Source organism: Aquila chrysaetos, chromosome 6 (assembly GCF_900496995.4).
Source record: "Aquila chrysaetos chrysaetos chromosome 6, bAquChr1.4, whole genome shotgun sequence".
NCBI lineage: Eukaryota > Metazoa > Chordata > Aves > Accipitriformes > Accipitridae > Aquila > Aquila chrysaetos.
The window spans coordinates 36051493-36075973 of NC_044009.1; the positions used below are offsets into that span (position 1 = coordinate 36051493).

At 62.7% G+C, this 24481-nt stretch overlaps 1 protein-coding gene across 1 annotated transcript; it reads right to left on the bottom strand.

Moving 5' to 3' along the window:
• Positions 1-4201: 4201 nt before the first annotated feature.
• Positions 4202-19126, bottom strand: WNT6 (Wnt family member 6). The gene is given in 5 exon segments (XM_030019207.2): positions 4202-6456; positions 6737-7038; positions 10009-10229; positions 18709-18860; positions 18863-19126. Coding segments are annotated over 5 exon segments (1332 nt in total). The 5' UTR covers positions 19058-19126; the 3' UTR covers positions 4202-5994.
• Between the last annotated feature and the right edge of the window lie 5355 nt (positions 19127-24481).

Below are 24481 nucleotides of genomic sequence, written 5' to 3' on the forward strand. Positions count from 1 at the left end.
CAGTCTGCAGCGGGGCATGCAAGCCGGTTTGGAGGAGAAAGAGGAGGGAGATGTTTGGTAGGAGCCCATGCAGCCAGCCACGCACCCAGCCTTTGCTGTCCTGCAGCACAGCTCTCCTCGCTCCCCTGCCCAGCAGCACCCACAGGACCAGAGTGATGGCTGCGTGAGTCAGGGCTGGGCGTGGGGTCGGGGCGACCCTGCCTTTTGCGGCAGCATTAGTCACTGTGCCAAGCTGCCCCAGCCCAGCAGCACCGGAGCCCCCAGCATCGCTGCCCTCCCTCTGGCTCACACCCCGCGACCTGCCCGAGTCTGCTTGCCGTGACTCAGGACCCAACCGCACGGCCACCCGGCCGGCCCAGCCAGTCCTCCTGGCTGCCTGGGGCTGGGGTGCTGGCAGGGCCCTGGGCAGTGGGTGCACGCCAGCCCCAGCGCTGTCACTCGGCCACGCTGCCCCTCGCGTCAGGGTGGAGAGGCAGGATCCGGCCGCCTCCAGCCATCCTCTGGAGCATCCTTGTGGTGAGGCAGACCTTCCCTCCTCATCCTCCTCATAGCACCTGGTAGTGGGTGCCACAGTGGCAGCAGGGTGCAGGGAAGGGGTTGAAGCCTGGCTGTGGGTACCATCCTGCGGGACCCTCGAATGCCGGGGCTGGGGCAGGGTCCCACCCACGCTGCCTCCACCAAACCACAGGGACTGGCCATGCAGGGGGATGCCCCGTGGCAGAGCAGCCATCGAGCTGGTTGGGGTGCTGGTATGACCGTGATGGGGGATCCCAGCCCTTGCACTGCCTCTGGCAAGGAGAGAGCGTCCCCAAAGGGCCAAGCTGCCGGCTGGGGCGGTGGGGAGGTGGCCGGCTGGGACTGGCCAAGCCCGTCTGTGTGGCGCTGCCCCGGGTGCCTCTCCCCTGCGGGGAGGGATGCACTGCCCCAGGGATGGGTGGAGGGTGCTGGTGCCCGTGCAGGGTGAGCAGGGCATGGAGCTGCCTCAGCAGCCACTTCTCCGGCAGCTCTGCCTTCCAGGGTATGCATGGTCAGAGCCCCCTCCCCAGAGATGGAGGATGGCTGCTGCCTTCCTTACAGGGAAAGTAATGAGGCCGCGGGAGGGATTTGGATAAGGCGAGATGCTGGCAGTCAGAAACAGGACCCAGGAGTGGGGGGTGTCTGCCCTGTCCTTCTGCTGGGGGGGGCTGAGGGGTGCCCTGGTGGGGAGGCAACTCCCTGCCAGCCTCCAGAGCCCACTGCCCTTGCAGATGCTGCTTAGTGTGCACTGTGCCAGCACACCTGGCCCCAGAATTTTGGGGTTGCACGGACAGAGCAGGGGCCAGACACCAGTGCCAGAGATGATCAAGAAAAAGGAAGGACACAGAGCCCTCACATTGGCAGGCAGCATCCCCAAACAGCACATCTGGGGGTCCTTGTGCACCCCATCTTCTGCTCCTCAAGGGCTCGTGCCCACTGTCTGCACCCTGCTTTGGGTGCCCTGAGTCCCAGCACATCCCCTTGCCTGGGTGCTTGGAGACACTGCAGCAGGGCTGGCCTGGACACCCCGTGGGTGCATGGGTGACATCTGTCACTGGGAGCTGGAGTGGCGACAGAGGAGGACAGTTGCTGACAGCTCCCTGGGGGGAGCAGCAGAGCCTGGAGAGGGAGAGTTAGAGGCCTCCCGGGACAGCAGGGCTGAGCAGGCAAGAGCCCTGGCTGGGACCCAGCTCCGCCGGCCGGGACCCAGCTCCGCCGGCCGGGCAGACCCCTGCTCGGCACCCTGCAATGAGCAGGCAGAGGGACCACAACCACGAGAGGTGGGTGGGTTTGTCGGAGGTTTTGGGTGCTGCTGTCCGAGCCTTCCCTCAGCTGAGCTGGTATCTGGGTTTCTCAGCCTCCCCCTCATAGGCCTATCTTGTGTTACTCCAAACTTTCCTAAAAAGCTTCTTTTTTTGGCAAAAACATTCTATTTTTGGTCGCAGTCCAGAGGGATTTTTTTTCAAGTTTGATTGAATTAATCTGTCCGGCTGTTTTCAACTGGGGCAATTGAAGGGAAAATTGTGCTCTTCCCATTTGAAAGAGAATAAAATGAAACCATTAACATTACAGAGGTTTGGGACTTTTTTTTTTTTTTAACCCAAATATTGTAAACTTCCTCTGTTTCCCTTGGGAACATCATGTAAGTTTTGCAATGCAAACTGCCCAGCACCAGGGATCTGGGCTACACACGCACATGTACAACTACAGCCCCTGGACTCCCCAGCTACATGGGGCACCCACACAGCCACCCGTGTGCCCCCCGGCTCACACCAGCCCCCCAGAGCGGGGTCCTGCCCCCAAGGGCATGGGGCCGAGAGTTTGGGAGGGAATCGGGGGCTCACACATACTCACACGCTCACTCCCACGCACTTTCTCCCAAGCACAATCCCACGCACACCCATACGCTTACACCCCCACGCACACAAGCCCCCATGTACAGCTCCCCAGGCACAGCCACCTGCACCCCCCCGTGAACCTCCACGAACCCCCGTGCACACCCACATCCATGCAGCCCCACGCACATTCCCCCATGCACACCCCTATACACTCTCCCCCCCCATGCCCTCCTATGCACACCCCCAAGAAAACTCCCCGGACATCCCCACGCCTTCCCCTGCACCCCCCCACGCACCCCCCACGCATTCCCTCATGCCCCGCATACACACACCCCCCCCCCCAGACACCCCCAAGCCCATCCCCATACACCCCGATGCCCACTCCCCATGTTCCCCATGCCCCCCCACACCCCCCCACGCCCCCTCCCAGCCCTCCCCCGGGACACCCCCGCCCCGCCCCGCCCCGCCCCGCCCCGCCGTGACGTACCGTGCCGCAGCTCCCCCTGGCGGCCGCCCGGCGCCGCGCCCGCCGCCCCGCCCCGCATCCCGGGTTGCCACGGCGACGGCGGGGATGCTGCGCCCCCCCGCGCTGGGACCTGCGGGCTCATGAGGGGCTTCAGTGGGTTCCTAGGGGTCTGGAGAGCTGGGGGACGTCTAGGAATCTGGGGGGGGGGGCTCCTGGGGCACTTCTGGGGAGTTAAGAGGGGGATGAGGGGCCCCTAGGGACTGCTGGGGTGCTTCTAGGAGTCTGGGGTGGGGTGCTAGCGGGTGGGGAGCTCTTGGGGAGCTCCTGGAGGTCTGGGGAGCTGTGGGGGACTGCTAGACATCTGGGGCGCTGGGAGATTCCTGGGGGGCTCTGCTGGCTCTTCAGCCCTCTCCAGACCACTGGGCCAGGTCCAGGCCCGGCCTGGCTACCGGCATCACCTGCCTATGCCAAGGCCTCTCCTGGCTACCAAGGGAATGGATTTGGTTCTGCCAGCTCAGGGACAGCAGGGAGCAGTGGTAGGGAGTTGGCAGCTCCCAAAGAGCTAACCCCCCTCCCCAGCTGGGCAGGGCACTTGGAGATGTCCTGGGGGTGCAGAGGAGTCACCCCACAATCAGTGGCCATGTGCCTCTCTCCAAGTGAGAACCCTCTGCCCCTGTGATAGCTCCATTTTCCATCTTCTTCCCCCTCCACATTTTTGGCTTTTGTGGTCTCCAGCCTTCAGGAGCTGTGATCTGGGGCAATGGCAGAGAGGACACAGGTTGGATCCCTTACTCAAAAGAACTACCTGTTTTCCCCAGGGTTTATCCATGATCCAGATCTCCAGAGCCATGTCAGTGCATCCAGGAGCATGAAAGCAGCCCATTGTGGAGAAACTGAGGCAGACTCCTGAGAGGAAGCTTGCTGAAAGTCTGAGCTAGGACTCTAACATCTCACAGAGAGATTCAGAATCCCCCAGTACAACTGGCCTCACCCTGGCATGGCTCCAGGGGAGAGCAGGGTGACCCAAAGTTTCACAGGACCTGCCTGAACTGAGCTCCCCTGATGGGCACACCAGGGCTTGAGGTGTGCTCTGGTGTTTCTAATCCAAACAGACATGCTCAGCCTACAAAATGGGTCCCCACATGTCCCAGCACACAGACCCTACATCTCTGCAGCTCCCTTCCTGCAGGGCCTTCCTGCACCCACGCATGTCCTTCCTGTCCCAGACATACCTGCACAAACACAGTAAGACACGTGCAAACAAACATGCTCGCACACAGGCACACACAGGGACAGTGTCACCGGCACACACACACACTGACAATTTGTTGTGTATTCATAGACATACATGAAGACACACGGGCCAACTTGTTTGCACACCCACGAGGGGCTCACATGCACAGTGATGCATGTGCACGCAAGCTCACCTGCACACATATGGTTGTGAACACGCATAGACGTGTTACCTGTGCACGCACACACACGCACGCTGAACTGGTTGCATGCACAGGTACCTTCACCCACACCCACCCAGCCCCACTCACACCCACCCTTGTGTTCCCATGGGCGGGCACGTGGCCGGGAGTTCCCGGGAGCCCCGTGTGCCTCCCCTCTCCCAGCACCGCTGTGGGCAAGCCAGGGGGGAATTTCCAGCTGCAAAGCTGCAGCTGACAGATTTAGAGGCTCCCACCCCAGCACTTGCTGGGCCAAGTTAATGGTTCACCAGCACCCTGCTTCCCCTGCCCTTCCCCACTGGCTGCCTGGGGCAGGGGGCAAGGAAGGACCCACTGGTGGGCATCACTAGCACCCCACTGCAGCTCCCCTTGCCTTCCAGTGTGCCCAGCACTGCGAGCTCTGCTCCTGCCCTGCCTGGCAGTACCCAGTGCGCGGGGCCTTGCCCGACTCGACTGAGAGCTCCAGTAGCCCTTTTGCAGAGGGGTGGATGGGCAAAGCCCCCGTGCCCTGCATTGCTACAGCATGGAGGGCAGGCACAGGAGCGTGGACCTCTCTGCCCAGGTTCTGGCTCTGCTGATATCCCTCAGGGGCTCCTCTGCCCAGTGTGGCATTGCCAGCCAAGTGGGTGCTGCACACACACGTTCCCCTCTGCAGTTAGTTACCTAAACCCCCACGCTGGCTAGGGCTGAAGAAACCAGTTCCCTCTGGGCTCCTTGCAGGATAGGAGGGACCCCCTTGGAGACCCCTGGAGCCTCTGGAGCAGAGGGATGGCAGCCTGTCCTGCTGGGCAGCCAGGTGGGCTGCTCCTTGCCCTGTGTTTGCCCATGAGGGGCACTGGCTGATCAGGTTACCAAGATGTGCCTGGCATGGTGCTGGTCAGCTGAGGTTGCATATGGCCCACGGCATGCCAAGCGAATGCCTCACATGCCACCAAGCCAACAGTGTCAGTGCCACGCAGGGCTTCTCCATGCCAGGCCGTGTGGTGCGGACTGCAGCAACGTTGGCTGAAGACGGAGTAAAAAAATAGACGATACCTTCAGGAAACTCACAGCCCATCACCATGGTGTCAGGGCAGCTAGCTGTACCGCCTTCATGAGGGGTAAGCGGAGGGACCGTGGACTGCAGGTCACCGCAAACATCCCGGGTAGGATGGTGGCGGGACACAAACTGGCATCCCCCAGTGTTGGTGGTCATGGACAATAGGAGGAGAGCACCCGCCCAGCCTGGGGGCTGCAGAGCAGGGCAGGAGAGCACTCGCCCTCATCCACGCTCATCTCCTGGCTCTACAACATGGAGAAAAGCAGAGTGGATAAAAAATGAGCGGGACTCTGCCATGGGTCCCACTATGGCCAGCAGGAACAGGAGGCTGGAGGGAGCCTGGCTGATCAGGACTCATGGCCGGGGCAGGACGGCTCTCCGGCCGGTTCCATCCCAGTACAGCAGTCAGCGCTTCCCAGCCCTCCCCAGGAAGCGCTGTGCCACACCAGCTTTAAATAGCTTTATTAGTGGAAGCTCTGCACCCACAGCCACCACGGTGAGGGCAGTGGGGATGCCAGGCAGCCCCACGCTGTCCCCCGGGGAAGCTGGGACTCCCCAGGGCGCAGAGCTGGGCTCACCCATGCCCTCCCTGCCACCGGCTCAGCCTGTCTCTGTCCCGGGGGGGCCGCAGCATGAGCCTGGGGGTGGTGCCCCAAATTGTCCTCACCCAACCCCAGGCGGTCAGACGCAGAGGCTGAGCTCCTGACGGACAGAGCACTTGCGGCACTGCACCACGCAACACCAGTGGAAGCGGCAAAGGCAGTTCTCCTCCAGCACCACCGTCTCGTCCCGGTGCCCTCGACCGCAGCACAGCAGGTCGCACCCACTCGTGTCCATGGCTGTGCTGTTGCAGATGCGGCCCCGGGTGCCCAGCGAGCCCGTCTTACGGTTAGCTGAGCAGAAATCGGGTGAGTCGGCCGAGTAGATGAGGTCCTGCTTGTCGGGAGGTTTGATGTTGTCGCCCACAGGGATGAGGGTTTTCCCGTCATTGCCTCCCATCACCTTGAAAGCCCCGTTGAAGCGCTCGAGCAGGCGGTCCCCCACCTCGCGGAAATGGGGCATCTTCCGCCAGCAGGTCCGCAGGGTGCAGGAGCCCGACAGCCCGTGGCATTTGCACTCTGTCCTCATGTAGCTGCGGACCGCCTGGGGAAGAGACAGCGATGCTCAGACCTCGGTCCCCGGCCTCCCTGCCTAGCACCCCTAGCCAAAACCCTGCCTCTTGGTGCCGCCCTGCCCTGGGGGAGGGTGCTGGGGGGGGCACAGGGAGTTTCCAAAGCACCTGCAAAGGGCTCCTGAAAGATATTTGGTCCAATCTCACCCAAAGTTGGTGCAGGCATGGCTTGAGGGAGGTAAAGTTGGAGGGTTGGGTTGGGTAGGGGCACGGGGTGATGCTTGCAGAGGGCAGGGAGCACAGGGGCCTTACCAAGCGCCCAGCCTCGTTGTTGTGCAGGTCAATAAGAGCGCGGATGTCATTTTTGCCCTTCTTGCTCTTGGCATCCATGAACTGCTGGGATTTCTCGTAGCCAAACTGCACGTCGTCCCCGCAGCCCCCCCACTCCCAGGCTGTGCCTTCTGTGCCCGGACCCGCTGTGGGCAAGGGGGGAGCCCGGCTCCGCGTCAGCTCACAGCCGCACTGCAGCAGCTCGCCCATGCTGCAAGCCTGCGTGATGGCGTGGCTCACCCCGGCCGCCGTGATGGCATACACGAAGGCTGTCTCCCGGATATCTACAGGGGAAGAGACAGGGCTGAGATGCGGGGTCAGCTCTGGCAAAGACTGTGCAAGCAAAGCATCCCCCCACCGACATCGCATGGGGGCTCAGACCTCCCCTTCTCTCCCTTTGTCTATGCTCGATGCTTTTTCCCTGGCAATGCACCCACCCTGGAGCAGGCTGCCTGGGGCAGGAGCTGTCTCTTGCAAGCAGAATGCAGAATTTGGGGGGATGGCCAGGCCCTGTAAGCATTCCTCCACCCCAGCTGTAGGGTCCTAGGGACAACAAATCTCCTGCCTCCCCTTGCAAGGATGGGTGCTGCCCCATAGGAAAGAGGGGGACTCTGAGAGCAGGGGCATCCCAGGTGTCCAGGTGGTACCCACAGCTTTCTCACGCTACCCTGCAATGTCCCTCCAAGCAGTAAAAACCCCATCCCCAGCTGCAAGCTGGCACCTGGAGACAAGTGCTGCGAGGGACACCACGGGTGCCACTCACCCCTCTGCAGGGTGGCAGCGATAAAGCTGTGCTGCCCACTCTTCCCCCATACCCGCTTTGCCATGGGGTGTTGCCTGCCCCCCCTCCCTCTGCCGGCACAGCCTCCACCCTGCAGGATTATTTATTATTAGTATTTGCTCCTGTCTCTCTCTGCTCCGGGACACGAATTCCAAGCATCTTTCCCCTGCCCGGACCTGCCGCTCGCAGCCGCAGCCAGCGGGGGATTCTGGCAGGGGGGGCGCGGCGCCCTGTTGGGGGGGCTCCTGTGCTCCCCCCGACCCGTGCCAGGCAAACCCCTGCCTACCCAAATGCCAGGGCAGGGCTGGCCCAGGGTGGTGACACGCAGAGGGCATGGGGATGGACGAGAAGCTGTGTTTTGGGGGGTGCCCCATCCCCCTGTCTCCACCACTCTGGCTTGGGGGGGCTGTGGGAAGAGGTGGCACTGACTCCATGAGGGGCTCCTCCACAAGCCCACGCAGCACTTGATTCCCACTGGTGTTGGTAGGAACTGGACACACTGGTGCCTTTCCAGCAGTGCCACCCCGGGGACGGGTGTCCCCTGCCCTGGCCCTCCTGTCCCCCCTAAGCCACATGACCACCCGCCTGCTCCCACCTGGAACTGGCAGAGCCCTGGGCAGGCAGCCTGCCGCTGGCAGAGGTCCCCGTGCCACCCTGCCAGCCGGGGCCCCGGGGGGATGCCGGTCTTCTGACAGCTCTTCCAGACACGTGGCTCCCCCCAAGCCAGCCTGCCCTGGCACGCCGCGCCTGGCACAATCGGCAGGGAAGGAAGAGGCGATGGCCACAACTGCACCAGGGAGACCACGGCTGGGAACCAGAGCGTGCCGCAGCATTCTTGGAAAGAAGAGGCTGTCAGATGGGAGGTGCCCATCCGATGGCAGCTGGGAACCCAAGAAATGCTGGGATGGTTTATGCAGTCCCTGCAGGCTTACAGGGAGGCCGGTGCCTGCCGGAACCTTTCAGTGCAGTGCGAGCTCTCTGCTTCTGACACCCACGATTCAGCCTTGGCGACCTCCACAGGTCTAGCTGGGATGTCCTGTGTCCTCAGAGTGCCAGGGACTCCCAAACTCACCACTGTCCTCAGGACAATGCTCATCTCCACAGCCCCAGCAGCGAGGCTGGGCCAAACAGAGCGTGGTGGCTCCTTCAGCATCCCCATGCCTGATGCGCCTGCGTCTCCTCCGACCCCATCTGCCCCTGGGTACCCGCCAGCTCATCCGCCAACATCGCCCACTCACCACCAGGTTTGGCCCTGGCATCCTGGCACCACCCCGCTTCCAGCCTGGCACCCTTCCTGGCACAGATCCCACCTGCCAGGTTGGTGTGAAAATAGGTGACTCCAGAGGCAGGTGTGTCCCCCATGTGCCTTGGCTCTCTGCCCCTCAACTGAATACACCTCCGTCCCTGTGTTGGGAGGAACTCACACTTGCAAATCAGCTTCTTAAATGAACCTGCCCCCCCCCCGCCACAGGCCGGTGTCTCCCTCGGGGCCCCAGCTCTGCCCCCCACTGGTACCCGCAGCTGCCGGGTGCCCAGGGCCCTCTACCCTCACCAATGCCCCCAGGGAGGCCACCCTGACCCCCTTGCAAGGCCCAAGGACATACCCGCTCTGCTGTGGCCTGGTGGATGCACCAGCAGGAGATGTGATGGCCAAGGAGACCAGGGCTCGCTCCAGCATCTTCATCCGCCCCAGCACACCAACCAATGTGGGAACAGGGGCAGGACTAAACTCACCACCCACTAAGTGGCCCTACCAGCCCGAGGTGCTTCGAGCATCCCCCCCTTCCCTATTGTTGCCCCAGCCTCTCTCCCTGGGGACCGTGGCAGGACTTTCCCATCCCTTACAGACTCACGGGTGCACCCTCACTCTGCTCCTGCTCTGGCTTTGATGCAGCTGGGCTGGGCTTGGACCAGTGTATCCACTTGGCTGGGACCTGCCCATCCCTCCCTGCCACCTCACCCCTGACCCTCGGGGTGGCATCAGGGTGCCCACCCAGGGATGCAGGGATGGGGGCCAAGCAATCCTCTCCTCTGCTCCCTGCAAGGCCGGGAGGAGGGAGCTGCAGGGTACCCACGGGGCGAAGGGCAGCTCCCAGTGGCTGTGCGCTGCCTCCCACCCGGGCCCCTTCCCACCCCCCGCCCCACCACACACCCCGGGGTCCCGGGGGAGCAGTAAATCACTGCCAGACGAGGGTGCATTCTTGGGCTTTGTGAAGCCCCGCGCTGTCTGGGAGCATCGGTAATTGCTTCATTACAACACGGGGAGACATGTCCCGGCAGTAAAACCTCAGCGTGACTGCACCGGGGAGCACTGAGCAACCCCCTACACAGGCACACGCACGCGCATACACACACACACACACACACACAGGTTTTCACGCCCAGACTCTGCTCCAGAAGTCCTGGGGAGGCGCGTGACCGGGCGGCTGGAGGCTTTCGGGGAGGTGGAAGGCCGAGGAAGCATTGGCCTTACCCTGCTGCAGGATCTTGCCGAAGTACTTGCTGTGGCTGGTGCAGTTCCAGCGGCGGAAGCGGAATTGGTACTGGCACTCCCGGACGCCCAGCTTGGTGCCCTTGGCCACCTCCTGCACGATTTCTGGCTCCAGCTGGCACAGCTCCGCCTGCTTCCCTGCCAGCCGCTTCGTCTTGCGGCAGATGCTGTTGGGGTCCATGACCAGGGGGCTCCCCACTGCCCTGCAGGAGGGGACAGCGAGCAGAGCAAAACCAGCACCCAAGCCCCGTGTGGGGGGACCAGGGTGGGGATGGGGCACGGCCAGACCTGCTCCCCGGGACGGAGTGGGGCCACAGGGCAGTGCTGGCTCAGCGGTGACCCTGGGTGACAAGGGGACAGGGAGAGGTATACGGGGAGGACAGGACAAAAGGCATGGGTGGCACCTGCATGCCAGCACTCAGGGCATATGTTGTCCTCCCCAGCCACTTGGAGATCCCCAGCTGTGGGGCTGGCTGGAGGACGATGCTGGCACGTGCCACTTCACACCCCGAAGCCCTCAGGGACATCCCTGGGGGTGACGGCGGTGTACCCGACAGGAGGTGGCAGAGATGCTGTGCTGCTTAGCACCTGCTCTTTGGATCTGGCACTGACCCAGCACAGCCCTGGCATTGCAGCGTGACCAATGCCCAGTGCAGCTGCAGCTCCTGGAGCCCCGTGGGCAGAGTGGGGAGCCCAGCCAGCACTTTCGATGTGCCTCCCCCTCTCCGGGGGGGCTCACTGCTTTACCCCGTGGGAGACGAGACGAGTGACCTTGCCGGTGATAAAGCCGCTTGGTTGCTGGCCAGGCTCCCATGTTCAACTCCCCTTACCGAGGCACCGGCCCCAAGGGAACAGAGCCACGGGCAACCGCGGGCGCATGAGGGAGGGATGCAGGTGGCATCGCCAGCCCTGCCGATGCCAGCGCGGGAGGGCAAGTCTCGGCTGGGCCCGTGTCAGAGGCGGCTCCTCCTTGCCAGCACAGCTGGAGAGAGGTGCCTGGCTCTCGGGGCTGGGAGGCAAAGTCTGAGCACGACGACGCCCTCCCCAGCGTGCCGCTGGCTACAGAAACTCCTGTACTTTCCCCACACATTTTGCCTGGAGTGCCCTCCACAGCACGGCTCGTGCAGCTGTGCAGCCCGCCGGCACCATGCCCCATGCCAGGGCAGGCGATGCTCCAGCTCCGCCGCAGGCAACGCCGGAGCCGCAGCGGGCAGAGGGCAGGCACACCGCGCTGACGGCCTCCCGCCTACACCGCCCGCCCCGTGGCATGGAGACCGCGTGGCCATGGGCCACCCGAATTTAGCACGCCCCAAACATAGCCCCACTCAGCAGCCCCTCGCCTCCAGCGCCGCTCCTGTGGGCTCAGAGCTCGTCCTGCTTGATAATATGATTTTCCTGGCTGTGGATGCCCACAGGACCCCAGGGCTGGACTCAGATCCCTCAGCGCTTTGGGATGCCCAAGGACTGCGAGACCACGTTCCCTGGGGTCCCCTGGGGAGCAGCACCCGGGCAGCCCATGCTGCCGGCAGCCCCGCTCACTGGGGAGCACCGGCTGTGCTGCAGCTTCCAAACCCAGACCTTTATAGTCTGGCCAAGCCCCAGGGGCTCAAAAATCACAAGCTGAATCTCGGTGTTTAACTATGTTCTGGGTTTCCTTTTTGCTCTCACGCAGCTGGGGTCTGTGTTCGGGACACCAGGCTGCAGGACTTTGCTTAACATCCTGCCCCCAAACATGCAAACACCCTCCGAGCCCCTTGTTTGAAGCTCGAGGTCCTGCCAGAGTCCCCCTGCCCCACATCAGGCTCCCAAGCTGCCTGCATCTCCTGCCCACCAAACCCCAGCTGGGTTTGGGGCAGATGTGCCCTCTCACACAGCCTGGAAAAGGAGCCCTTATGCTTTGGTTGGAGGTTTAAAGGGTTGAACAGCTCAACCGAGAGGCACAGCCTGGAAAGGTGACCTCCAGCAGGGAAACTGAGGCAAGACCGCACCGCTGCTGGGGAGCACCCATCTCCCTTTGCTCGCCACAGCTTGGTTTCCCTTTGCTGCGTGATGCATGGGTGCCTCTGCAAAGAGATGGGATAGCTGGGGAAGCGTCCTGGGGCTGTGACTGGGCTGGCACAGGTGCCCCATTGATGGGGAAACTGAGGCCCATGTAGAAAGCCACCAGTGAGCCTGTCCAGTCCCATCCCATTGATGACCACATGGGGATTCAAGCCTCCATCCCAGGCTCCGAGCTCACCCTCCTTGGGGACCGTGGGCTCCCGACATCCGCAACGGGACAGCGGAGGTTTGGCCGCCTGCTCCGGCGGCGTGGGGAAGAAGGGAAGCCGGGACGGGACTTTCATTAAGAGACGACTCTTTGTACTCATATAAAAACGATGCGCCAGCCCCCCGGGGCCGTCAGATCAAATGCTGAACTGCAGCTCACCCCGGCCCGCCGGATCAGGCCGGGAAGAAGAGCTCAGCCCCGCAGGGCCGGGGGGCGGTGGGCGGCTCGCCGGCACCACGGGGGTCCCCACCCATGTCCTGGGCAGCGGCGAGGCCAGCGGGAGCGCGCGGGAGCTCGCCGGCCATGCCGTCGAGGCGTGGGGTGGGCTGCCTAAGTCCGGCGCAATATTAATTTCCGCTGGGCTTCGCTTTCTGGCGCGGGGAGGCTGCCTGGAGCCCGAGAGCTGTTTTGCTTTGGAGGGTTTGGGGGGGGGGGGGGGGGAAGAGGGGGAGACAAGGGCAAGAAAAATGCTGCCAAACTGCTACCGCTTTGGCAAGGGCTCCGGCGCGGGGCCCAGATCTGCCTGAGCTTGTCCTGCTCCAAGGCCTCCCGCATCTACAATTAAGGTGCCCCACCTCTGCCGCCGGGCACTCCTCCCCCTGCCCTGGTGAAGGAACCAGGTCGCCAGCCCGACTCCCCCCAAGCTGCCCGGGGCACCCCGGCCCCCCGCCGCCTCCCGCCTGGCAGCCCCCGGCCAGGCTCGGCGCCTCCACAGCATCCCTCCCGCCTGCACCAGGCGCCCTTCGCCTGCTGCCGAAACCGCTGCTGGGCGGCTGCTGCCTCGCCCCGAAAGGAGCCGGGACGATGAGCTCCGCTTTCCACCGTGATTTCCTGCACCCCTGTCCAAGGGAAACAACCCCCATTGCTGAAAGTGGAAACTGAGGCACGGAAGAGGAGCTGCAACCCACAGCCAACCTGCTGTTGTCACCCCTTTGGCTGCCACAGCTGCAGCCTGAGCCCGGTCCCGGTGACACACGGGAAACAGGAGTCACTGATGCTTCTGATGCAACCCTTGTGCTCTGGATGCTGTCCTTGCTGCAACAGAGCCGGGGCTCCCAAGAGCCATAATCACCAGCTTTTCCAGCTCAGCTCATGGTCATGGAGCCTCCAGTGTGTCCCAGTCTGGTTCCCAGCCAAAATCATAGACCAAGGAGCCTGGCACAAGTCCCCATCTCCCCTTTGGACATGGGGATGGTGTGGAGCAGGGCTTGTCCCGACCCCTGCCAGCAGACCATGATTGAGGGGAGCCAGTGGGGTCCCAGTTTGCAGGGGTCCAATGGAGAGGGGCTGGTACAGCCATGTGGCAAGGAAGAGGATGGTCAGCCTTCACAAATGGTACCTGCATCTTGGGTAGAAAAATGTGTCCTTTGGTCCTGACGGCCCCGAAACCCCGAGGGAGAGTGGCGGTTGTGCTGTGCCAGCTCCACATGGGACCAGTCAGGTCTGCACCTATTGAGTACTGCTGTCTGGGCATTCCCGTGTGGCAAGGTGACCCCACTGTGGGGTAGCGAGGGCATGGCTTGCCTTATATCCAGGTCTCCATCCCAGCCCCTGGATGCCTTCAGGAGGGGGATGCAGGGTGCCAGGGTACCTGGCCCATTGCCCCGAGCCCACAGGCACTTCACCTGCTTGGAGAGGCAAGAGCTGCAGGATGCCAGCCCTGGAGAGCCAAGCTACATCCTCGGGGGAATGTGTCACCCCACATTCCACCCAATGCTGTCACACTCAGTGACAGCCCTGCAAGGAAATCAGACCCCACAGGAGCCGGTCTCTTTCCAAGCTGTGCGAACAGGACAAGGGGGGGGGTTATGCATGATTTTTCACCCGTCCAGCTTTTCCTTCATCCCACACAGGCGCGTGGCGGGTACCTGGCCCCTCACCCGGGGCGATGCGTGGGTGCTGCCACTAACCAGAGCAGCCGGGTGGGGAAAGCAGAGCAGGAGGTGCACGGGGAGGGGGGGGGGGGGGAGTAAGCAGCAAGTCACTGCCCTGGGGGGCACGGCTGGGGCTTGGCTGCCAAGCAGCACCGGGGGCACCAAAAGAGCGGGAAATACCGTGGACTGGGGAGAGCAGGAGGGACACCATTCCCTGCCCTCCTCCTCGCACCTCCTCAGCAAGGACGGCATGCAAACAGCTGGGAAGCCACCCAAAGGAAAGAGGCTTTGATGTGGCATGGCAGCAACCGATGGACCTGCCAGCTGCAGGGTCACGTCAAGGTTGGGCGCTCGCGGGCAGGAGCTGCCCGAGCTTGTGCTGCGGGTACCGGGGGGGGGATGGAAGGAGCACACACCCGCAGAAGCACCGGTCCCAAAGCTGTGTCCAAGCCCTGGAGGGGCTGGGTTGAGAAGAAAGGAGTCCACCTACCCCTGGTCACTGCATCCTTCCTCTGGGTGCTTGTGGAGGCTGGAGCTGGGATGGCATGAGGGGTGGGCTAGTACATGCCCAAATGCAGGTACCACAAGGGGTGACAGGACCCTGACAGCACATCCTGAGCGAATATCGGGGTGTGCCTGGCTCTGCCCAGCACCCTCCTGCATGGGTGAGGTTTTAAGGGGTCAAGCCTCTGATGCGAAGTCCAGCTGAGCCCTTCAGCTTAGGGCATGCATAAGGCAGGGCTGGGCAGCCTGGGTGTCACTGTGGGAGAACGGAGGTGTCCAGGAGCAGGGACGAGGGATGGCATGGGGAAAAGCTCAGTTGTCTTTGTGGTACGACACAAGTAGCCCAGTTCTGGAGCCAGTGCCATCTCAAAGAGTGCAAGGGAAACGTTTTCCCTTTGAAAAGTCCAGTGGGTCAGCACTGCCCCAGAAGAGGTACAAGGAGATGATGCCGGGCAGGGGCTCCCATGCTGGGAGGTGTTTTGCTGCCCACATGGCGCTGCTCCAGGGGTGAGGGCATGCCCCAGATGGCTGGGCAGCCCAGTCTGCTGGACGCCATGGGGGGCCGTGGGCTGTGGGGTGGTGGGTGTGGGTCAGCAGGCCCGGAGGGTGACTCATGATGTTCACCCCAAGACATGCAGGCAGGGCCCTACAGCCTGCCAGCCTGCCCTTACAGGCTCTGGGCGGTGTGGGTGCTGGTGGGAGCGGCAGAGGAGAAGGGGAGGCCACTGGCGACTGAAACCTACCCGGGGGTGTGTGGCTTCAGGGGCCATGGGGTTGGGACCCCATCAAGCAAGGGTGCAGCCATGGGTGGTGGTGGAAGGGTCCTCCCTGAACTCCTGGAGATGCACTGCCCACGTGCGTACATGGGAAGGGGACGCAGGGCAGGTGTCCGTCCCTCCGGGCCCCCTCAGACCCACAGCTGGAGCAGAGCACATCTCATGGGATGGTTTTCCCCCTTGCTCGCTCTTCCACCTCCCGACTGCTCTCGTCCATGCCCATGGAGAGCCGATGGGTGTTGGGGCACTGGGGAAGCCCAGCTTTGCTTGCCCCCATCCCCACAGTGCCTCTGTCCCTGTGAGCACAGCCCCAACCACAAACTGGCTCTGAACCTGCCCAGGGCTCCTGAGACACCAGGTTGGCCCACCCTGTATCCCCGCACCCTCCAGGCAAGCCCAGGACCCTCAGGCAGTCCCTACCTGTCCTGCTCAGGGAGGAATCACTGTTGCACAAGGAGCCGGGTGAGAAACATGAAAAGATGAGGGGAGGAGGAAGAAAGAGATTTTACAGGGCTGGTGGGAGCAAGGGAAGCCTATTCCCTGCAGCCTGGCACTAACCAAGGGACTAGCAGCACCTGAATGACACATCTTCCCATCGCCACTGACCATAGCCTGTTCCCCTTTGCCATGGAAAGATCTGTGCGTCTGCCCATCCCTCTGTCCCTCTGCCTCTTCTTAGACACAGGGGCACAGGGGGTGTAGGACAAGGGTGACTGTATCTTCAGTGAGCCCTCTGGGGACATCTTACCACAATGAGGATGCTCTTTCTCAGGCTACGATGTCATCAGCATGATGTCACTGCTCGTACATCACACACAAACTTTTCTCTGTAGATGCAGCCATCTGGCAAGATCCCAACGGGCACAGTTACCACCCGTGAGTGGCCAAGCCTGGCTGCATGTCTGGGCTGAGGACTGTGCCCCCCAGGACCCAGGCCCGCTGCACCCCACCGTGCCACTCTCACAAATCAGTTTGTCACCAGCGTGGGGAAAAAAAATGCCTCAAACAGGCAGCCCCTGCATCCCCCGACACTGCACAGCCAATGCACCCAAGGGTGGGATGGGGTAGGTCATAAAGACCTACCTTTCCTGCCCAGGGGAGCAAGCCCCCTTGGCTAAGCACCCATGGGTGCCCAGAGATGCACATGTGAAAGCGTGCTACCAAAGTCCCTATGCATCAGTGACAAGGACAGCAAGGAACCCCTCTACCAATGCCACCAGCCCTAGAGCTTCCAGGAGCCCTGGCACAACATACAGCTGCAACCCTGAATCCCTCCTCACCAAAAGCAAAACCCACAGACACCAGTGCTACCCAGACCTGGCAGAGGGGATGGGGATGGGGAGCAGACATGTAGGAAGCTGCCTGTTTTGAGCTGGCTCAAAGGGCCAGGCAGCGCCCGGATTTCTCTCCCCCGCATGGGAAGAGCTCCCTGGAAATGAGGGATGATCTCAGCCAGGGGCCAGATATCCCAAGCTCTGGGGGAAGGAGCTCGTGAATCAGCTGGCTGCTCCGGTGCCCTGTCCCGGGAAGGTCGGCATGTCCATTTGGTGGTGCTGGTGGCCTCATCCACACATCACCTCCTCCCGGCTCACTGGATCCGGGTTCCGGAGTGAAGCAGAGTGCGTATTGGTGATCCCCCTGCAGCCACTCCGCTGCCCGGCGCATTTGGCCGTGCTGCGTGCAGCTGGGTTATTATTCTTAAATTAAAGGTTCCTTTTCTTCTTCTTTTTTGAGAGAAGAAAAAACAAGTTTGACCCCTTGCCCTCCTCTGCCAAATCCTGCTAATCTCCCCAAGCCGGTGCTGCCAGCGCACGCACGGCATGGTCACGGCACCAGCAGGACCCAGGCTCGGTGGTAAGACGTGGCTCTGAGCAGCCAAGGCGGGGGGCAGCAGTACCCCAACACCCTGCCCTTGCCGGTGCCATCTGCCTGCCTCTGAATTGAAGGCAAAGGGAGCTCCTGCTTCACCTCTGCCCGCTCCAGCTGTGGGCAGGATGGCACTGAAATCCCTGGAGCTGGAGCACAGGGCAAGAGCTTGGGGGTGAGGGCTCACTGAGTGGGTATTGATGAGGATGGGGCAGAGAAAGCGAGGAGAGCTGAAGGGACAGCCAGGTGTGCGGAGCAGCTGTCTGAGAATTAGCCAGGGAAAAAGAGCAGCTCTCGGGCAGCAGGAGGGACTGTGCCCCGGGATGGCACAGCTACCCTGAGGCTGATGCCAGGAAGCAGGGGGACCCTCCGCACGCACCCTGCCCCGGCCAGCACTCACCCTACCTCCCTCTCCCCTGCAAAAAAGCCCAAGCAAGCGCCTCTCAAATCCACATTAACCTCTTTCCCGGCAATAAACACAGCGCTTGGGCTCCGGGGCCAAACTCTCATCTGGTGTACAACTGACCATAAGAGCACCATTTATATCCACCATGGCCCCCGCTTTTGCCCTGCACCCCTGGAGCCAGGGCTAGTGAAGGGGATGGAGCCACAGAATAAATCACTGGCGGGCAGGCAGGGGACTGGGAGGGGAAAGGCTTATGGAGAGCTTTATTTTAGGGGTCAAAAGAGTGTGACAATGTGGAGACGAATAGCCTCAGATAATGAATGATAGCCTGGACGGCACGCCGGGGAGCTGGAATCTAAGCACTTAAAACCGGATAAAGACAGGCTGGGTGAAATTCTTAATAGATTTAAATAGTTCATGTTTCGACAGATACCTGGGCTTTCCAAGGCTGGGTCCCAGCTCTGCGCCTGTAATGAATCCCCCACCCCCTCCGGTATCCTGCAAGGCACTGTCTCTGCCTTTGATGAAGGCACCATTACAAACAGGGGTTTTGTCCCCACCGCGTCCAGGCCACCGCTCGAGAGGGGACACCGTAGGGACCCTCGGGCTTTTAGTTAAAGTTGACTTATTGGAGGGGTCTGGAGGCCCCTACGCCCCCTTCCCCACCCCTCAGGCATACAACCCTCCCAGGCTGTGGGCTTGAGGTGCAGGGAGACAGGCTGCAGTTCCCTCCGCAGGACCTGGGTGTCACATACTCCTGGGGGTCCCGCAGCCCGCTGTGCCCAATGCGCTCGTGTGCCCAAACCGCGGCAGCGTGGGGGTGCCCCCGGTCTGGATTTGCCTGGCCAGCGAGCAGCGGTCCCCACTCAAGGGCTGTCCTGGGTGCAGGGGACACTGTCGTCCCCAAGCTGGGGTGGGGGGACCATCCCCGGAGACCGAGGGACCCTGCGCGCCCTCCTGGCACCCACCCCGGGATGTCCTACTCACCACCAGAGCCCGATGATGTTGGCGGGGCAGAGGAGGATGAAGAAGAGCCCCAGCTGAGTCCGGGACGAAGGCAGCATCCTGCCAGGGCTGAGGGGAGCGCCGAGCCCCCTCCGCGCCCCCCGTGGGGACCCGGGCAGCCGGGCTCGCCGCCGCCCCGAGGGTCCGGCCGGGGCCCCGGCGGGTGGGTGCCCGCTGCCTCCCTCCGCCGGGCCGGGGCGGGCGGGCACCGCGGCCGGCGGGGCTGGGCTGGGCTGGGGCTGGGCTGGGCAGGCACCTCCGGGCGGCTGGAGCGCGGCGCGGAGGCTGCTCCGGAGAAGGAGGAGGAGGAGGGACGGGGCTGCGAAAGCATCTGCCTCCGACAGGGAAACCGGAGCCCGGGGGGACGGACAGGGCGGGCCGGGCGGGGGGACTCCTGGGTGCCAAGCTCGTCTCCAGGCGCGCAGCCACGGCCACTGCGTGGGCACGGCCACGGGCAACCTCCGGCAGCGGGACGGTGGCTGCAGCCTGCCCGGCCCCGCGTCCCGCCGCCGCGCTCGGACGCGCACCCCTTATAGCGGTGTCTGGCTGGCACAGCCCTGTCCCCCGCAGCCCCGGGGACCTGGCACGGCCCTGCCTGGCACAGCCCCACCTGGCACGGCACGGCTTAGCCCTGCAGCCCTTACGGGAGCCTGCCTGGCACAGTCCTGCCTGGCTCCACTCGGGGTCCTGGTGCAGCCCTGCCAAACCCAACCCCTGTCGAGGTCCCCCCTGGCACCTGCCCGTCACTCTCCTGCCTGACCCTGACACCCCTGGCACGGCCTTGCCCAAAACTGGCACCCCCGTGTTGCTGCCCACATAGACCGGCCTGGCCCTTGTCCCTGTTGGGTCACCTGGCACAAGCCTGGCTTCATTGCCCTGCCTGCCCTCGGACCCATCTGTCCTGCCTGGGGACACTGGAGGAGTGACACCACCACCCCCCCCAAGCACCTCCCAACGTTTAGCTCCAACTCCTCTGGGGAGACATCCCTGGGGCAGGGGGACACGCAGGTGGATGATGGCAGCAAGCCCCAGGAGCAAAGAGACCAGGAGAAGAGTGCGGGGAGGGCCAGCTTGTTTATGGTGATCTCATCTCAGGTGCAGCCAGGACCTAGGAGGGAGACAGCCCCCAGGACCACATCAGAGCAGGCAGCAGGAGCTGCCTGGGGCAAGAGGAAGCTGAGGGGCCTGGGAGGTAGCGGGGCTGGGAGGGGGAGGACCACACCAGGTCTGGGCAGCTGGGGACAGGAGGACCTGGTGCCTGTCAACTGCCAGCCCAATTTTCTCCTCTCTGAGCAGCCTCGGGAATGGTTTCCCAGGGCTCGGCCCAGGGCCCTGGGACTCTGCTTCCTCTTGCACCATCCGTGACTCAGAGCAGAGCTTGGGGATGCAGCTCCCAGCCCTGCAGCACCAGTGCCATGGATCCTGGGGCTGGGACAGCCACCCTGGGGGGCCCTGATCCACCTCTGCAGCCACCTCCACTGAGCACCCAGACAGCCCACTGGGTTACCCCAAGGGAAATGAGGTGTCTGCCACCAGCGATGGGCAAAGCAGAGCACCCTCACTGCTAGTGAGCTCACCCCTTCCTCCCACAGTGATTTGGGCTCTGTCCCCCTTCCTGGGAGGGTACCACCCCCCATCCCCTGCTCAGCTCTAGCCCCTGGCTTGTCCATCACTGATCCCCTTGCCCCCATCACCAGCAGCTTCTCTCCTTCACCCTGGCACATTCACTCCACACCAGCAGCATTTGTTGGTGAATGACTCAGGTTTTATCTGCAACTTGGCACAGTTCTCCTCTCCCTCCTGGGTGCAGGAGGTGAGAGACTCCCACCAGCTCTGGAGGTTTTCCACGTATTCCTTCCCTGCCCTCCCACACAGGGACTGGGCTCCCAGTTTGCACCCTTGGCATGGTGACAAGGATTTGAGTTGTCCTGGCTGCATCACAGGGACATGGGGACCTTCCCTGAGCTGGGCACTGTGTCTGGGCTGTTGGTGTCCCTGGTGTCTTTTGCTTTCACCCACCAGCTTCCATCCTACCTGTCCTACAGGAATCCCATCACCTCGAACCTAAAGGTGGGGGGAGTCAGCAACAGGCAGCTCTTGGGGAGGGGACATCCTTGCCAAAGCAGGGGACAGGCTGACACTGTGCCCAGGGCCCCAGCCCCTGCGGGCAGAGCTCCGCTGCGGCTCACTGCAATGCAGAGCTCATCTGCCGGCGTGTTGAAAGTGCCTGTTGTCCCCCCGCCCCGAGCACCCAGCCTCCTTGCAAAGGCAGCACGGGGCAGGTGAGAAGCCTTTATCTGATTTCCTAAGGGCAGAAAAATCCCTTTGATTTTGCCCCGAAGAGGGGAGCGGGAGGAGGGGGAGCCCCATCCCGGCGAGCAGGTGCGGCTGGTGCACAGCAACTCGCCTTGTCATGTCCCAGCTCTTCGCAAGGCTGGAGGGGGCTGGGGGGGGGTTGTGATGCCCCCAGCACATATATGGGAACTGGCCCCATCACCTGGATCCAGTGGCAAAACCCCTCCAAGAGGGGGGCAGGATGGGCAAAAGTGGGCTCCTTGTCTTGTGCCTATACCAGGGGGGCTGGGACCAGGGGGATGCCTGGGGTTTGCCCCTGCTTCCCAGCTTTTCTCCCAGTTACATAAAAATCCCCCTTTAGCAAGGGGGAAACTGAGGCACAGAGATGCTGAGAACTGCTTAAACAGCTGGGGGGTGATTGCCTGCTCCCCCAGCCCCAGGAGTTTGCTCACACACACACACACACACACCCTCCTTCTGCAACAAGACCCGAAGGGACATATCCTTCAGGGGACAAGGCCACAGTGGGGACATTGCACCAGGGCTATGGGCGGCGGGGATGCCACCGCCACCCTGAAGCAGCCTTCTCTGCTGTGGCTGATCCTTTGTCTCTGCCTTCCCTCGCCTCTCACAGCTCGCCCCCCCTCCCGGCTTTTGTGTTATTACAAATTATAAAACAATTTTTTCCTGCCGTCCCGCATTCTTCTACCTCCTGCAAGAATTTTAATGTATTTATTTTTGCTATCAGGGGAAAGCGCCGTGTTCCTCGGCCACCCCCGGGCAGCCCCGGCCCCGCTCGGCCACTGATGGAAATTAATGATGGGGGATGCAGGGGGAGAGCAGGCATCCCTGCACCCCTGCAGCAGGGAGGAGGGAGGTGTGTGTCCCCCCCAACCAGCTGCGGTTTCCCCAGTGGTAAGGTCTGAGCACGGAGGATGGAGAAACAGGCTGCAGCAGGGAAGGGTGACGGGGCAGTGGAGACTGGTCCCAGGAGATGCTGGTGGTTGTGGGCTGGGGAGGGGACGACTGTTGGGTGGCTGGGTGGGGCCAAGGGGTGCTTTGGGGTCCAGCTGCAGGGTACTGTGATGGGGAATCATGTCCCCATGTAGCAGCATGGCTTTGGGCTTCTCCTGGGGAAGAGGAGACCACCCCCAGCCACAAATCCACCCTGCCCCATTCAACAGCATCCCCAGTGGTCCCCATCCTGCTCCTGGGACAAAGCAACCCCCAAGTGCCCCATCCTGCTCGGGGACACAGCCCCCGTCCCCGCGACCCCCCTCTGCCCCTAAGCTGGTGCCCCAGTGCTGCGCTGAGCTTCGGCTCTCGCTCCCCACTGCATGGCCCCAGGGACAGGGATGGGGGTGCCCTGCTCCCCCAGCCCCCCTGCCCTGCATCCACAAGGCTGGGGGGGGGGCTCTGGCCGCTGGGAGGGAGCGGACGGGGGGAGGAAGGAACAGGCCTTTCCTGCTGCGGGGAAAGCGCGGTGATTTCCAACCCAAACACCCCGGCACTCAGCAGCCGCATACTTTCCCAGCGTCCCTCCCCTCCTTTATTCCCGAGGACATTGGCGATCAAACCCAGGTTGGCCCCATCTCCTGCTCCTGCAGTGAGGTCATCGAGCTGTGTTTGTGACATCCCGGTGTCTCCATGGCAGCGCGCTGTGATGTCATAAGCCTGGGGTTGCGACCTCACGGCAGGAGGAGAATGATCTTATTAAAACAACATGGTCCCCATCCGCGGCTGCTCGCAGCCGGGGGACTCCAGTGCGGGGTAACAGCCGTCAGAGGGGCTGGTGGCAGCTGGGGGGATGCTGGGGACGGAGCCCTCCCTGGGATTGTGTCACCGGTGGGAGCTGGTGGTGACACAGGGCACGATCCAGTGCCCAAAGCAGAGGGCAGCCCCCAGGGCTGAGCTCCCCAGCGGATGCAAACACACAAGCCCTGTGGTGCTGGGGTGACGGTGAATCTGGGGACAGCCACAGCAGGGCTCACTGCTCGAGGGTCCCCCAGGCTCAGCCGCAGCACTGCCCACCTCCAGGACTGAGCATCTGGGGCCTTATCGGGGCGCAGAGCCCTTTCATGTCAGGCCGGCGGGCGGCGAGCAGAGCTGACGAGGACCTGTCCCCAGATCAGAGCCGCCCGGCGCTGACAGGGACTGCGGGGCCCGTTCTTAAATTAGACGGGTCCCCCGCCTCCCCCCAGCCGGCGCTCCCGGTCCCTGCCCCATGGCTGGACACAGCCCAGGACATCCCTGCCCGTGGTGCTCCGCGTGGCCAGCGTGTCCCACACACACAGGTGCGCACACACGTGGGCACACGCCATAACCCCGAGGAGGGCTGTTCGGTGGCTGGGCATCACTTGGGCACTGACGGGCGGCGGGTGATGGATGGATGGAGAGGTGAATGGGAGGATGGACGGGTGGGTGGGTGGCTAGCTGGATGGACAGGCAGGTAGGTGTGGGGATGGGTGGGAAGAGTGATGCATGTGTTTGTCAATGAATGGATGGATGGGTGAGTGCACAGGCAGTTAAGTAGATGGATGGAGATGGCTGTGAGATAGAAAGCTTCATGCAAGTGTGGATGGATGGACGGACAGATGGATGGGAGAAAGGATGGCCCTAGCACTCCTTAGTGAGCCCCTGTGGCTCTGGACATTGTTGCTCTTTCCCAGCAACCTCAGTTTCACGCAGCAGCAGAAAAGGCTCAGCTCTGTCCTAGGAGGGGAGGGAACATCCACATCCCAAGGGGAGAAAATTTGCCTTTCTCTCTGCACAACAGCTCAAGGGCCTGACCTTGTGCCGCTGCAGCAGTGCACCCTCACAGCTAGCACGGGATTCGCTCTCCACTGCCCAGAGGGGAAACTGAGGCCTGGGGAACCGACTTGCAGTGCAACAAAGCTGAAACCACCCCTCTCTGGGCAGGCACGGCATTGTGGCCACTCCTGCTCCTTCCATCTCCCCACATGTCCGTCTGTCCAGCCACGGGAAGGACACACATTGCTTGGGCTGGAAGCGATGCCGCTGGGAGGGGGTGTCCTTGGGCCCCCGCGGGCCGTAAACATGATGTCATGTGGCAGCATACACAGCTCGCTCTGTGCGCGGGTCCCCGAATGGGCTTCACAAGTTCTGCGTGGGAGGCATCGACCGTGGCCCACAGCCAAGGGAACTGGAGTCGGGAGATAAAATCAGGTTTGCTTTGGGCTGGAGCAAACAGCCTTTTGCAGGAGGAGTAAGGGACAGGGAGAGCAGCTGGATGGGGGGAGACCTCCCCGCCTCAGAGGGCTTGGTGGGGAGCAGAGGCAATGGGGACACCCCAGCAAAGCCCGGTGCTGGTCTCACCAGTCCCAGGTCAGCTCCCTTCATGCCTACTTGACTTAGAATAACTCCGTAGGCACTTGAAGTCACTAATCAGCTGGGACCACTTGAGACCAGCCTGGGGCTGCCTCCCGTCCCCCGTGATAAC